The 16048-nt window shown below is 31.4% G+C and overlaps 1 protein-coding gene across 1 annotated transcript in view; it reads left to right on the forward strand.

Moving 5' to 3' along the window:
* The window catches only part of LOC118186855 (uncharacterized), a 71766-nt gene that overhangs the window by 38340 nt on the left and 17378 nt on the right, over positions 1–16048 (forward strand). Inside the window, exons 2-3 of the mRNA XM_085815949.1 lie at positions 12494–12682; positions 15535–15744. Coding sequence (XP_085672075.1) covers positions 12494–12682; positions 15535–15744 — 399 coding nt within the window. The remainder of the gene's footprint in view (positions 1–12493; positions 12683–15534; positions 15745–16048) is intronic.

Raw genomic sequence — 16048 nt, forward strand, 5'->3', positions numbered from 1 at the left:
TTTAGGAGAGAAAAGAAAAGGTTTCAAAGATTTCTCCTTCCTTCCAGATTTACACTAACGTTCTTCTATATTATTTACTGGAAACGTTCTGATCTATTTTTGTGCTTTTTGGTTGCTTGTGTGCCACGCAGTATATTAAAAAAATGGGAGAGTAGCATAATCATCAAAACTTGAAACAGACCAATGCTTCTAATTAAAACTGACTAAAGTTAGGTTATTTGAATATGGAAAAGAACACTAGGGCTGTTTGCCTGAGAGGAGGCATGCTTTCCTGGAGAACTTTCTAAGGTGAAGATGGCTGATATTCAGGTTACACATGGTGAAAACACGAAAACCAACCATGCAGCCAGTCCGCTTGGCTGGGATCGAATCTGGGTTGATCTCGTAGTATTCAGCGGTGTTGGTGGGCCAATTGAAGTACTAAACAGAAGTGAAAAAATCATCCTGTAAACATACATTATTAAATATAAGCTTGGTATTCCCCACTTACTTTTCTTTTAACTACTGGACGAATTCCTTTTGCTCATGGCCAATTTTCGCTCAATATGTATTAAATTAAACTACATAAAAATCAGACCTTGCAACAGAAATAGCTATTTTCAGTTGAAAGAAGTTCTATTTTCTGCTGAAGTAGCACTGATACGAATTTTAGCGCTCATATCTGCCCATAACTCTGAGAAGTTTTAAAAGGCCTGACTTAAGCTAAATTGGCAAGCTCAGCTCCTAACTTTTACTACACAAAATTAAGATGCGAGATACCTGAAATTTATAGTTTGTGCGAAAGACAGTTTTAGACAATTCAGCAAGCATTCTTAAAGCAATTCTTCTTTTACAACCTCTGTCTTCCGCAAAGAAAGGACAGATGACAGAAATGGGTGAGCAGATGGAACACCTTAAATTGTTTGCGAGAATTGAACTTTATATGGTATACATTACAGTTCCTTTTTGCTGGAAATGTTCTCACTGATAAGAAAGAATAATGCTGTTGTCAAAAACACTACTATTTCGCTGATAAGAAAGGATAATGCTGTTTTCAGAAACATTATTGTCAAAAAGTATTTTGCATTCGTTAAAAAACAATTCATAAATTCCTGTTATTAAGTATTAAAGAATCTATATGTGTATGTGTATGTATGATCCACACACTATAGAAAAATGGCGGGATTTCAAGCCAATAAATTTTGAATACACTTAGTCGTTCACCCGAACATGTGCATCTCGAAAACCACATTTTGTGAGATTTTAATGACATTTTTATTAATAAACTCGACGATTTAAGAGCAATATTTTGCCACTAGAAAAAGCGTAGCATATATATTTTTCAAATTTAATCAGAAAAATCAGAGATTTAATACAGATGTGCAGATACTACCGGAAATAAAATATTTTCATCTTCCCCACGCCTGTTTGTTACCATTTGGTAAAGCGTAAGAAATTTAATTTTTCTTTCAAATTTAATCTCTTTGTTATTAATTAACAAACTAAGCGATTTATAATACATTAACGCAGTTTTCAACCTCTATTATTATTAATTACTAACTGGGCCGTAAAACTGCACGTTAGCTGGACAGATTTAAATTATTATACATTTTTCCTTTTTTATAATAAATATGTAGTATCTAGTTGCTAAACTTTCAGTGTGATTGCTGAACTAAGTGCAGGAACCAAACAGGGAAAATGTTAAAAGAACCTTTTATTAGATTCTTTAAAATTCACAATGCGTCGACTTGACGCTAACAAACTTCGCTTCGCTCGGGCGGTATAGCTCAACTAACAAGAACTAAACTTAAAATTCAAAGATATTAGCAAAACAGTAGAATTTTCCCAAGGGCTCAGACAATCCTGCTACCTAAAACCGCGTCGAAGTCTAGTGGCAGCCGAATAATAGCAGTTAACGCCACTTTAACCAGCAATAAATACGGAAGCAGAAGCTCACGCTACAGAGGTCTTGCCCACTCTTTCTAACTTTCCCTTCTAGAGCTCAGAATTTAAATCTTTTTTTCCTGCTGGTAGAAACTGCATTTCTTCACGCGCGCTACCAAATTTACATATTCTGGCATTGACAATTAGAGGGATGAAGGTTTATAGAGAAGAAAGCATAAACTTAACTGGTTAATCAAAATAAATATAAATCCCTACAAATATTTTAGACTTGCTGACAGAGTCAGTGTAATACTGACAAGAAATTACTTGGGATGTGAAGGCAGTTTCTGCATTCTTGAGCCAAATAATGAATGTTTTTCTACTAGAAATACAGGGATTGTTCAAAATAGTGAAAACTCCTAAACACACGAACTGTGTATCTAATATGGAATAAGATAGTCTCTGGCATATAAAAGTGTTTGAAATATTTTTCGAAAGAGGATATATAATTTCTGAATGAAGATAATAGTTATTTTATACCATTTTCTATCCAAAACTACTTCAATTCTTTAAGAAATGATGGGAGAGTAAAACAGGAACTCATTCTCAGCACATACCATAAAGGTTAAAATCTGGTGATTATGAAGGTTAGGTAATATGTGTAATTTTTCAAGTTCTTCAGACTGCGACTCAACGATTTAACTTCGATTAGAGTTATTGTCATCTAGAAAGATGCAGTTACCCGTACGAAAGGGTATCTGCCTCATTAAATGGGCATAATCATTTAAAATAATTTCATACTCTGTGTAAAAAAAAGGCAACGACGTTTAATTTTTTATAAGATAACTTAATTTGTTGCAAATCACGATATAACTCCCTAAAGCATTATAGAATCATCACCATGTTTTGCAGTAGGACGCAGACAGCCTGGATCGCAAGTTTTCGCTGGACATCCCTTGAGGTACGAAATAGTGTGAAAGTTTACTCATTTGAAAATAGCATTTGTTTTCTTTGATCAACATTTTATGTTTTATATTCCTGACATTATAACCTATATTTTACATTTTTATAATATATATTTTTTACGTTTATTATAATCTATATTTTACATTTTTTACGAAAAAAGAGATTTTTGAGATAGTAGTGTAACGTATTTTTCAGTTTTTATCAAAATAACAGATGATCTTCTTAGTAAAACATAAATTTTATTTTTAGTTTAGGGAGATAGATAATTTGAATACAATCTTTTAGTTACAAATTTTTCATATATCTAACAGCTGGTAAAACTTTCATAATAACAATTTTAAACAATCTCTGACGTTGCTGGGCAACGGTTACGTGATACAAATATGGCGTTGCCACTCTAATATCAAAGGATAATAAATATAATTATTTGATAAATAATAAGATATTATAGTGGCTCTGCCGTAAATATTCTGCTTATATGGTTCCTTTGGTATTGTCTGTGCCGAAACTTGGCCCTGTAGATGCACACTGAGCTTATCGGTCACCTTATTCGCAGTAGGTTTTCATTTCGATGTAGCAATTCTCTTTAACACCGTTCTAGTTCTATCAGTAAGTTTCGCTTTCCTTCCATAGTTGTGTTTTGCAGATAATAATATACGCTGTCGTGATTTTAGATGCAGTACCTCTAGACATCCCTAAATAATTTTACAACTGGAATTACAGTTGCATCAATGAGCTGGGTACTGATAATCTAATCTTTTTGAACTTAATCTACTTACTCATTTTTCTTCATTATGAACCAAGTTTTACAATCTACCGTTGAAGTTTACAATCATATAAGGTGTTAAAAATATATGTAAAATAATCATACAAAAATGTTATGGTTGCTTTTAGGTATTACGGTATAATCGATAAAAATAAACTTGGCTTTTCCGAGGATGGTGTTTTCATGATTTTGGAAAGCTTTTGTGTGCTGTGTGTTGCATAAAAATCTGAAATCCGATACTGACGACTTTTCAAAAACTTTTTTAAGTAACCGAATGGAAAAATTGCACAGTGAAAGATAAGGACTGGAGGGTAAGCGGTCTTGAAGCGTGTCCAGATTTTTGCTTCAGGGGCTATGAAGGTACGCACTACTGCACTTAGACGGGAAGCTATATTGCATTGTTCTGCAATAAGATAACGGTTTTGTATAGGCTACCAATAATTTTCTCCTTAATTGCTCGAGGCAAACTAAGCAGTAGAACAGAGAAATATTTACAAATTTAAGATCTTCTGCAATCAGGAGAAAATTTAAATATCTTGTTATCTGTTAACTTATAATCTTACATTTCAGAAAATATTATGTTATTAAATGTATAACCATAGTGCATGCTATTACCAATTTATAAAGTAATTTTCCTTACTAAATAAAGTTAAAATTTAATCCCCAAACATTGTAGTTTGATAGCTCCGACGTTTGGGCTTGCATTATTTTTTTAAATAATAACAATAATATATCTCCAATATGTTGATAAAAAGGCAGAAAAGAAAAAGAAAAGGAAAGGAGTGTGCATTAGTTTGCTTTAGATGCATTTGGTAGCAACGTGCCTGGGATTTTTAGATATGTAATATGTATTACACACACACACACACACACACACAGAGACAGAGTTCGTAGTGCAATGAATCCCTTTTGCCAATAAGAAGACTCTATCAAGGCTTTTATAGCTCCTAACTCTGAACAAGATTCAAAATACACGTGCGCTACCACAACGTTATAGCATAATGGACACCACTCAAGTTGGCATCCATCTGGGGTGTTTAACCGCATGAAGTTTAAACTCCAACTTGTCGGAAAATTCTAGGGCTATGATGTACTAAGAGAGAAATAAGAGTTCTGTAAATATGTTGGCATATATATATATAGCAAGGTAGAGGTTTATGATCAGAGTATATGATGACTAACAGAAGACTTAAGTACACGTATCTCCTTGAACAATCGGAGAAAGACAAAATCATAACAGCATGACATGAACATCATAAAAGTTATCGCACTGGTATTTTCTTTTTAATATATTCTTACATGTATTTATTTATATTTGTAAATATGTGTTTCACCTTTAAAGCTATAACTACAAATGCACAGGCTCAAATATAAAACAGCTTGATATATAAGAGGAAATTGAATTTTTTAATACATTTTACAAGAACAGAGAAAAGAGGTATTTGTAAGATAGAAAATATATTTTTTTACGGTGATAAATATTCAATGAACTGTGGAGTAACCGAATGAAACTAGACAAGTACCTTTTTAGCATAAAAGCTAATAAGTAAATATTAAATTACCTCAGTTTCTTAAATATTACACTGGATACATAAGATGGGCGTGATATACATAGAATCATTTTAAGGGTTAAAAAATTATTTTATTATATTATGTCTATAGGTTATATATTTTTAAAACTATATATTAGTTCGCGTCCAGTTATGATCTAGTTTATCCCATTTCCGCTGAAAACCTTGTCTTATTTCTATATATTTCTTTTAGATATTTTCAGTAAATTATTATGTATTTGTGTATCTGTGCCTTTCAGGAATAAAATTATTGCAGAAATTAAAATTTATTTCAGTATATATGGCTAACTCATTTTGAGTTCTAAGGCTTTTGCTTTTTCCTTATTTGATATTTTCTACTTGTATATCAGATAATGTGCTTTAAACATGAGAATTAATCAGGAGGCCCTTTAGATTAACTTCCTAATTTTTCATTTGCTTTAAAATGGTAAAATAATATATATATCAAATTCTTTTCTGACTTTTTTTGATAAGAACTTCCTGGTCTATTTCCATAAACAGGAATAAGTACTTTAGAAATCAGTTTCAGCTTTGAAAGAGATATCACGGGTTTTGCTTAAAGGAAGTGAAATAAGATTTAGGTTTTATTTTAAACAAAGAATCTGTTGTTTAATTTGTAGGGTTACTCACGTAAACGGAACCTTAAGTTAAGTCTGCACACTTTGCTAGACAAGATAGCGAGCTATCGCTATATCTTAAATACTCATGAAGTACCGATGGTATACTTTTGACCTAAGATGTCAAAAGACAACAAATGTATTATGTATAAAGTTTAAATGAACCCTAATCTTAATTGAACATGAAGGCATACCTTGTGTTACAGACAAAATCACCACTCGTGACTATTTAAATTAAGTAATAACAGATAATTTAATTCAAACGTTGATACATAGTTTAAGATTACACATAAGATAACATAAAAAATAAGCTGGTTCAAAGTATTTATTGGTGCGCAAGTTTAAAGTATAGGCTAGCGAGAATACCAAGCCTGGAATATTACCTTTAAACAGAGCTGGCGAAAATTACTAACAGTAGAAGCGATTGCCAGACGATTTATCAATAAAGATTCAAAACCCTCAACTTAAACACACTCAAAGCTTATTTGAATTCTAAAGTGGAATACGGAAAGCAGAAGTTATAGTAAAGATGAAAATCATAATAACTGGTTAATTAACATAAGATACCTCGCAAATTTTGTATTTATCTGTTGTTTAATATGATACTGTTGACTAGAGGGCTTCAGTTCAACTAATAATATTAAAGAAATGTTTTTAAACAGTAATGCTCTAAAGTAGTTTCGAATGAGAACGGAAAGCGTTTTCAGTTTTGAAGAGATTTACTTCTGCTTCTATTCACTCTTATTAAACAATTTAATTAATTATTTAAGTTTCAGTTTACAAGGAACTCTTAACTTTATCTAACACTGAAATTTTTAATCGAGAATAGTCATATATTTCGAAAACTGCGTTTTGGTTCTAATTTTATTTCTTCTGATTTAAAAATTCTTATGCTGGCAATCCAGTTTTACAAGATTCCTTCTGATTGTAATTTTCTTCATGCATGAATTATAATTTTTTGTTTTCTTTACGTTATATAATTTACTTTAATTGTTCAAATAATTTAGATATAAATTAAAAGTTAAATTAGAACTCTACTTTAAGAGGGAAACGTTCTATTAAATAAATGCTGTTACGTTATATAGTCCTAAATTATCCGGAATTCATTATTAGGCTATAGCATTAATTTTAAAGAAACATTTCTAGAAAATATAGCAAAATTATTTCTTACTATATTTAATGATTTTAAATATCTATTAAATTATATATCCTAATAAAATAGTTTTTTTCTCTCGAAAATCTTAAAATGGCTAATGTTTGTTTCATTATTTAGTAAGTTTTTAATATGATTCTTTAATTGAATTTGGGATTTATATTTTTATGTAATTAATTAAGAACTTCAGAAAAAATGAGAAAGAAACATTGCAGTATTTGGATAAGATTGCATTCTGATTTCATGAGATTATGAATTATATTATGTAACTAGTGTAAAAAGTAATTTAAGCATTTATTTTGGGATAAATATTTTGCTTTTCCTCCACTTCTAAGGATGAATGCATGCACAAGCCGTTTTGTGAACTACACATTTGTTTCAGATGCATACTTTCTTTTTTTTTTTACATATTCGTTCTGAGGTTAAGAAAATTTTATAATTTCACTTTCTATCCTTTGCAGTCATATAATCAACATTCTGGTAAACATTGAACGCAATGTCCAAAAAAGAAAATCTTGATACTTTTACTATGTGTCCAATGCGTTTCGAGCAAATACACCAAAATTCTTTTTGCCAAATATTATTCTTATTTTAAAGTTCAAGGTTTTCTTATACTTCTTAAATTATGCAACCCAATAAAACAGACTCCCCCTCCCCGGAATTTCTAAAACGACTGATACTGAAACACTTAAAAATTTCTTTTGAATGCTGAGAAAGCGTCTAACAAATAAACTTATCATTTTAAAATATCTGTAGCATTCCTTGCACTATGTCTTTTCCATCTGGATTTTGTATGCCTTAAATATACTTTATCATACTTGTTATTTCCATTCTTCTCTAAACTTAATAATACATTGTTTTATGAAGATTATTTTTATAATTGCATGCATTCTTAATTAGATGAGAAACACAATAATTTAAAATTTGAGCTTAGGCAAAAAAAAAAAAAAAAAAAAAGCAACTTAAATTTGTCGTAGCTTTTAAACAAAATTCTATCAGTATTATGAGTAATAATTATTATATCAGTATTATGAGTAATAATTATCAGTATTATGAGTATAATTCCACTTTAATTATCTAGAAAAAAGATTTTGCTGCTTTTCATTAGTTTTTCAAGATCATGGTGTAAAAATATGAAGATTCCAAAATTTACTGCGCAATTCGATCAAACTATTCTTATCGTTTTAACCGACTTTTAATACTTAAACGTATTTATCGAGATGAAACTCAGAAATGCAACCTTGACGACGGGATTTGTTCATGTAAGCGCTTTAATTCAGTAATCTGACCGATTTTATGCCTCACAAAGAATTACAAAGAAAATTTTTCTTGTCGATGTGAGGTATATATTTTCATGAAGAAATGAAATAAAACCTGAAAAATCTTTAAAAAAAATTAAGCTATCTGAAACATAATAAATGAAATATTTACCTGAAAACCGAAAACATTAATATTTAAAATTTTTGTTTTAAAGAGAAAATTATGCATAGTTAAATTTGAAAAGCAATGGGAAAACAAACCAAATTAGTATAGTTTTTATGATAGAATAGGGAAAGCGACTACAGCAGAAAAGAATTTATTGTACTAGAAAACTGAATTCGTGATCTCTCAGTTTGTGTTAGGCTAAATTTGTGAATCTTCATATTCAGAATGTTTGCAAGTATTTTGCCAGTTTCCCTTAGAAAGTCCTCCACGAAGGCATCCCTCCCCTTAGGCAGATAGCCCTCGAGGCTTTGCCATAATCACACACACACACACACGCAAGTATTTTGATGTAAATATTAATATTACTCTGAATTCATTAAACTTAAAATCTCATTAGTTTTAATACGCAGTTTCTACACAAATTAGCATATTACCCTATAAATTAGCACGATATTACAAATATTTCTCTTCTTTTCTTAAATCAAAATAATAAACAAATAAATAAATAATCTGAAATGTTTCAGATTTTGCCTGTCATCCAAGAGGGTTTGTTAAAGTTTTTTACGCTCTCGCTGAGCTCGCAGAGTCTATCTAGTTCGCCGTTGCACTCGCTTCTGCTAACCCATTTGTTTTGTCCTTTTAGCTTCATTATTAAGCATCATTTTCTTTACACATTCGCTGTATATAATTCTACAGCAAAATCATAAAATTTTTATTTAATTTAAAGAAATTTAGTATTCCCGATGCAGTGTTAAGTGTTGGCATGCGTTTTTATATTTTTTTCACTCTTTTCTCAGTTTATCATATAAATGTTACGTTTGCTTAGTAAGTTTTATTATTAATGTTTTGTATGTTAACTTTATACATTAAATAACACGATCATCGCACTTGCGCCACATAAAATTTAATTCAACAGTAACGTCACTAGATATTCAAAAACAGCATAACTTTGAATTTCTGGAGATAAAAATGTTTTATTCCGTACAATGTTGCCAAAACTCGCTTTCAGATTTTTGAGTTTGTTAATCAAAAACACGTTAAAATTTTATAAAATATGAAATAGATAATAAAACCAATTCGAAATTCAAAATTCGAGCTTCCAGATGCCCATATTCGGGGAGACGACTACGTTATTCAAAACTTGACGCCTCGAGGTACTGTTGTTTTTTCACATTGAGAGAAAAACTCCTATATTCATGCAGATTCTTTATTATTCTTTCTTTAAAAATAATATAAGGTGACAATATTTTTGACAACAATTTGAAAAGTTATATGCCTTTTATAGTGTTGTAGTTTACAGCCGTTTATACTCACAAAATCCCATTTCGAGAATAACTTATTTGGGCTGACGCTTTTTTGGGGCATCCCTTTGGGGTTAATAATAATGATGATAACAATAATAATATTCACTATTTTCATGTCATGAAAATAAATCCGTTGAATTTATTCGATAAAATTAAATCTAAACGGGAAAAGATTTTTTTTTCTGCATTTTCTTTTTAAACGTAAAATGGTACAAACATAAAAATATGAGAATATTGAAAAAGGTGCATTACCGTTTGAGAAAATTTAAAAGCATAATTGTCTACGGAAGCCTGCATTTTCTGTATTACTGTGAAAGTTGATGACAATTATTAGATTTTGCTGTAGTTGTAAATGACAGTCTATATAAAATGTTGAAATTTTTCATTTGGTGAATTATAGGACTTAAAAGACGTTTTTGATTTATGATCATATAGTATAAAACAATATTTGTTTCACACTGGTGAAAATTGGCTACGTAAGTTAATTTTTAAATGTTTAACTTAAATACATTGAATAAAGCACATTTATAATATTGGAAGTTAAATTAAACATTTACTCGCCTTCGAATAGCAACAGCATCAATTTACCAATAAAAGAATTTTATTGCAAAGCGAGACAATAAATAAATACCTCGAAGAGGTTCTTCTTCGAGATGTTTAAAAATGGCGATCTTTATGTTTTTGTGCTGATTTTTTTCGGCGCCAGTCATAAGCGTAAATATGCTCCTCATTATAAAGTTTAATTTTCTCTGAAACTAAAAGCAAGAGCAATGGATCGAGAATATAAAAAAGTGAAATATCTGGGTTTTTTAAGTATATTTAATAATTTTTATATTTAACAATATTTTAATACTGGTAAACTGTTCTTTAAGGTGTTTTAGTCTATAACATACAGATTAAAGAATTCTTTTGACTTCAGTGTTTCGTACAAATAATAATCATACTTAGAGAGGCCCGGTGATCTGGATGGTCAATATGTGTGACATTTTCAGAGCATGAACTCTTGAGTTTAGGTAGGCAAGAGACGAATCAGACGCCAGAAGCACAGTAAGAGAATACATATTTATATACAGGAAAGCACAGAAAACAAACATATTACGAGAAAATATATAAAATTGGAAAAGGTAAAAGAACTGAAAGCAAGACGACACTTAGTACTGACTCCCAAATGAAGCTTAAACGGAAATATTCCAATCTTTCATTTCTAGCCTAGCCCAATCGACAATATCTTCTTTCTCCTTTATAACCTAATTTGCGTTTCTAGATTCACATTATAAATAAAGAATTTGAACTTATTAACAATAATTCCGTTACAACTGAGATCAGCAAACTTGTTGCTTACTTCCAAAGACATATTTCAATCTATATTTGCCATCATAAATTAGGATTTTTTGGGTCCTTTACATTGTTTTCAGTTCAATATATTCCATCATTTTCTCTAAGATTTTTTAAGGGGTTCATATCATAAATAATACAGTATAATGCAACAAACTAATACAAAAAAAAAGTAGAAGAAGAAATTTTTGCTAGGATTTGGTCATTGAGAAAAGATAAAAGGAAAAGACGGGCTAACAAGAATCACGTAATTGTTTTGATATAAAAATGAAAAGTCAAGAATTATAAACTCACTCCTCTTTACGTTTGTATGACTGGTTGGGAATGACGGTAAGGTAGTATACTATTCCTGGTTCGTCTGAATTGGGTATAAAATCGTCAGGAATGAATTAGGAACAGACTCAGTCGTAATGTTAGACAAGAAACTGCCTAGTAATAACCCACAGAAAAAATAATACCACTAGAACCAAGTAAAAACGTCACCTAAAATTGTAAATATCAAAGAACGATGTAAATAAAATGGTAAACTAAAGAAAGGGATGAAAATCTATCAAGGAGCATATGTTAATGAAAATTTACTGAATTGTTCTTATTTCTTAAATATCATGCTATAGAAATCAGATCGTAAAACTGGCGGTTTATTAATAAAAAAAATTAAAAAAGAGCGGGGGAAGGGGAACTGAATCTTGTTTTTGTTCTGTAATAGTTTCGATATTGACTGTTTCTGTGAAAATTTAACCTTTATTGTTGAACTCAGAGATATGTGCAAATCTTATAATGCTCAGAGTGTGGCTTTAAATCATGAACCATTTTTTGGCATTCTTTTTATTTGACGATAAAAACATTTTCTTCTATTCAAAAACTTTATTAATGTGTTTCTCAAATGATAAAATTATCAGTTAATCGTAAGAGCAGTTCCAACAGTGCGATAATGTTATTTTCGTCCACAGTAAAGACAATGCCAACAATACGAAAAGTATCTTTGGTATCTAATTTGGGTGATCTTAATACTTTGGAAACTTTGGCGTATAAATTCTGATCTCAAAAGCAGTTTGGAAAAAAAGGCCTCTGCAGTTTTACTGCATCAAATAGGTAATTCTGAACACTTATATTTATTTGAAGCAGATCAAAGAAAGGTCATAAAATTAGAGATGAAACTATGTTAGATAGTAATTTCTTTAGATAGTTAGGAGTGAAACTTTATATATCGTTTACAATATAATATTTATAGCTCAAAGAACTAGTTTCAAATGTAAAACGTAAATACAACTGAATCTTTCTAATTATTTTTCTTTTGTATTATGCCTTTTTTTAAGTATGAATCTATTTAGATAAAGGTTTGTCAATCATTTTCTCATTAACATTAAATTATCGAAATTTATTTAAACTACTGAGCTCATTCGAAAATTTACAGTTTGATTTCAATTAAATAATGTATACTTTTTTGTTTTTAAATTTCATTGCAGCTACATAATGTAAATATTCTGTTGCAGTTTCAGCAGTCAAACTATGCGAACCATCCAATTATATATGTGCAGGACGTTGTCCACCTGTTCCACGAGGCCTTCAGCTTCAGTCACAAGCCATATGCTTGAAAGATACTCAAGGAGCATGTGTTTGTTTCTTACGTAATCCTTCTAGTCACATAGATAGTTTTTTTCAGTGTGAAGTTGAAAAAAATGGTAAGTCACAGAATGAAACATTTTCACCCTGTATTATCATTTCAATGAACGCGTTTTACTTGAACTAAGTTATTATTAATTTTGAATAGAAAATTTGTTTTGTTTCAGGTTTATCAGCATAACTTTTTACATCCACTTCCTCTTCTTTTCTACAATATGTTCGATTAAACGAAGATTGTACTGAAAATGTACCTAAAATTTAAAAATAAAAAAATCATGAAAAGTTAAGCAAAATTTAAAACTTATTCAGTACAAAATATGCAAACTCTACTTTTAATATTGACATGAGCTGTTTTTGTTCGATCCTAATCCGTGCTGTTTACTATCCACCTAAAATAATTTCAAGCGCTTATTGCTGGTGGCAAGGTTTAAAATTGTTCTCGATTTTCAATAATAAAAGAACTTCACTCTGTTCAAAAGATTAAAACGGCTAATTTGTTCTGAAATAATGTTACGAGAATAATACACTGTCCTCCAAAAGTTAAGGAATAGCATGTTTTTTGTTGAGAATGAAGCAACATAGAAACAAGAAATTTACTGGACATGTTTACTAAACAGTTCTTTAATGAATGCGACATAGAATGCTTCTAAATTTCAATACAAACTACAAAAACTGCACTCTTTGCAGAGAAATCCAGTCATGAAGAAACAGTATATCACAGTTTTTTGAGGAAAATGGGGTGGTAACATTATAAAAATGGGTTCTAGTAAGGAAAGTGTCAATCTCTAGCTGCAATACATTGGCGGCATCCACGTTCCATGCTGTTAATTAAGTTGTCGGTCATTGAAATGGGAAGCAACGACCAAACACGGAGTAAACCTTTTCCAAGCTCATATAACGTCATTGGAGGAGGTCCTAAAGCAGCAACTTGTCTTCCAAGGTAGTCCCAAAGATGCTGTATCGGATTCAGGTTTGGGTATTGAGCTGGGAATTCCATCCGCTCCATACCGTCATTCTCAAGATATTCTTCAGCAACCCGAGCTCGGTGCGATCGATCGCGCATTGTCGTCCATCAGACGAAATCCAGGACCAATAGTAGCGGCATATGGGCGTGCATATTGATCAAGGATCTCGTTTCGATATCTCACACCGGCCAAAGTTCCTTCATGGAACACATCAGGTCAGTGTGACCACCGAGAGAGATCCCAGCCCAAACTATCTTTGTAACTGTGTCTTTCCACAATGTGGGATTGGTTGTATCTGGTGCGTTGTTCCCCCCCAGATCAGCTGACGACCTGAATCACTCTTCAATGTGAACCTGGATTAGTCTGTGAAGAGAACAGACTCATTTTTGACTGCCACAGAGAAAATGTTCTCTTGCAAAACATAAAAGGGCACCTCTGTGTCCTCGGGTCAAGGGGACACAACTGGTCGTCTTGAATACAGACTTGTATTGTGCAGGCGTTTGCGCACTGTAGTAGCTGAGGTTCTTGTTCCTGTTGCCACTAAATGATCTGCCATGAGCTGAGGCACAGTAATGTTACTCCTCCTTTGGGCCGAAAGAGCTAAATAACGGTCTTCCACAGGTGTTGTAACTGCCTGGAAAATTTCTTCTAGACACAGAAACCTCAGAAGCAAACTGGTTCCATGGTCAGTGGACCACACTACGTGAGACATTGAGATGTCTAGTAGCATCAGCTTGTAACATTCCTCCTTTAAAACCATCCGATCGCTCGCCACTCCAACGAATTGGGCAAACGACTTCTCCTGAACATTGATAGACTCTTTTGGATATTGTCTACAAAACTGTAACAACTGAAGATCAAGACTCGTGAACAAAAATTACAATTTTTGCATTTTTTCTGCAACTCCTCATTTCCATAAAATAAAACTGATAGCTATTGTTTTTGAGTATATTTTCAAATCTGCAAAGTACTCATTTCCATAAAATAAAAGTGGTAGCTATTGTTTTTGCGTATATTTTTTAAACTTCGTTACCAACCTGCATATAAACTGTGAAATAAATAATACCGAAATTTTTATAATTAAACGTGACTGACCTTTAATTTGAAAACCATGACTGTTCCTTAACTTTTGGAAGGCAATGTAATATGAAAAGTTCGATTATTGGTGCTTTGCCTTAGATAATATTTTTGTTCATAAATATTTCATACTAAATCTAATTGTGCGCATAACTGTTGCGAAATAAATCATGGAATTTGTTTTTGCTCAAAATACATAAGAATATCCTTTATATATCACTCCCAGTTGAATTATTGTGTGTCTCTTTTTGTGCTTAATCCATATACTCTTAACTAAGAACAATACATAAAAGTAATTCCCTCCTTCAGAACACGTTTATGAAATTCAAGAAAGCTTACATTTTAGAGCCTTTAAAAAAAACCTGTCTCTTGCAAAATAATTCATTTGATTTTGTTATTTATTATAGCCTATCGCACCAGCGACAAAACAGAAAATAGCTGAACGGAATTTCTTAAATAATCTTCGATGAGATTTTAACTTCAGAACTAAACTAAAACTTCGTGTATTTATTTGTAAAAGGTTCTTAGCATTAGTTTTGATTCCATTAATTTTGGGCTTTTAAGCGTACGAAGGTAAAGAAATGGAATTGAGATCTATGATATCACTTCATTTCTGCGAAAGGATTATGTACAGATGCCAATTGTAATCGTTTAAATGGTATCTCAGGAAACACTCACTAGCATAGGATTTAAATGGCTGGATTGATTGGCGTTTAACTGGTATCAATTATTTTCGCTTGATAAATATATTTAAATTCATAACTATGCAATATGATTTTTAAAAAATATATTGTGCCCCTAAAAATAGCACCTGATTTCTGATGCTTGATCTCAATAAAACTAACACTATTTTCTGTTTTCTTTTGAAGGATACAGAACACAAATCTTATGTCAAGCTCCTGAGCACTGTTTCCTGCCAGGACCCGAACCCGGTTGCTTGATAATTCCGAACTGCTCATGCTCTCTTTACAGCCAACGAGCTCCAGACCTGAAATTTGAACATTGGAGTGTGTTAAAGGAGGCAATTGTACATACGGCAATAAGATCCAAAGAGAAAGATAGCGAAGGAAATCATAAAGGTAAAGCAAAAATGTTCATTAAAAAAATCTGAAAAGTTTCAGATTTTAAAACGTCCAAAGGGGCGTTTTTTTAACGTTTTATGTGTTACCTTCATTTATTAAATATCATGTTCTTTGCACTTAAACTATAAAATTTCAGTTCAATAGCAATGTCGCAAAATAATTTTAAAATGAGCATATCTTTGGAATTTCCGATACACAGTTCCGCGCGCTGGAGATAAAAAGGTCTTTTTTTTTTCCTTCCCCGTACAGTGTTGCAATTGCTCGCTTTAAAATCCTTGAGTTTGTTAATCAAAAATTCGTT

Source organism: Stegodyphus dumicola, chromosome 4 (genome assembly GCF_044657685.1).
Source record: "Stegodyphus dumicola isolate Sdum_Otavi_A_Nest chromosome 4, ASM4465768v1".
NCBI classification, from domain to species: Eukaryota; Metazoa; Arthropoda; class Arachnida; order Araneae; family Eresidae; genus Stegodyphus; species Stegodyphus dumicola.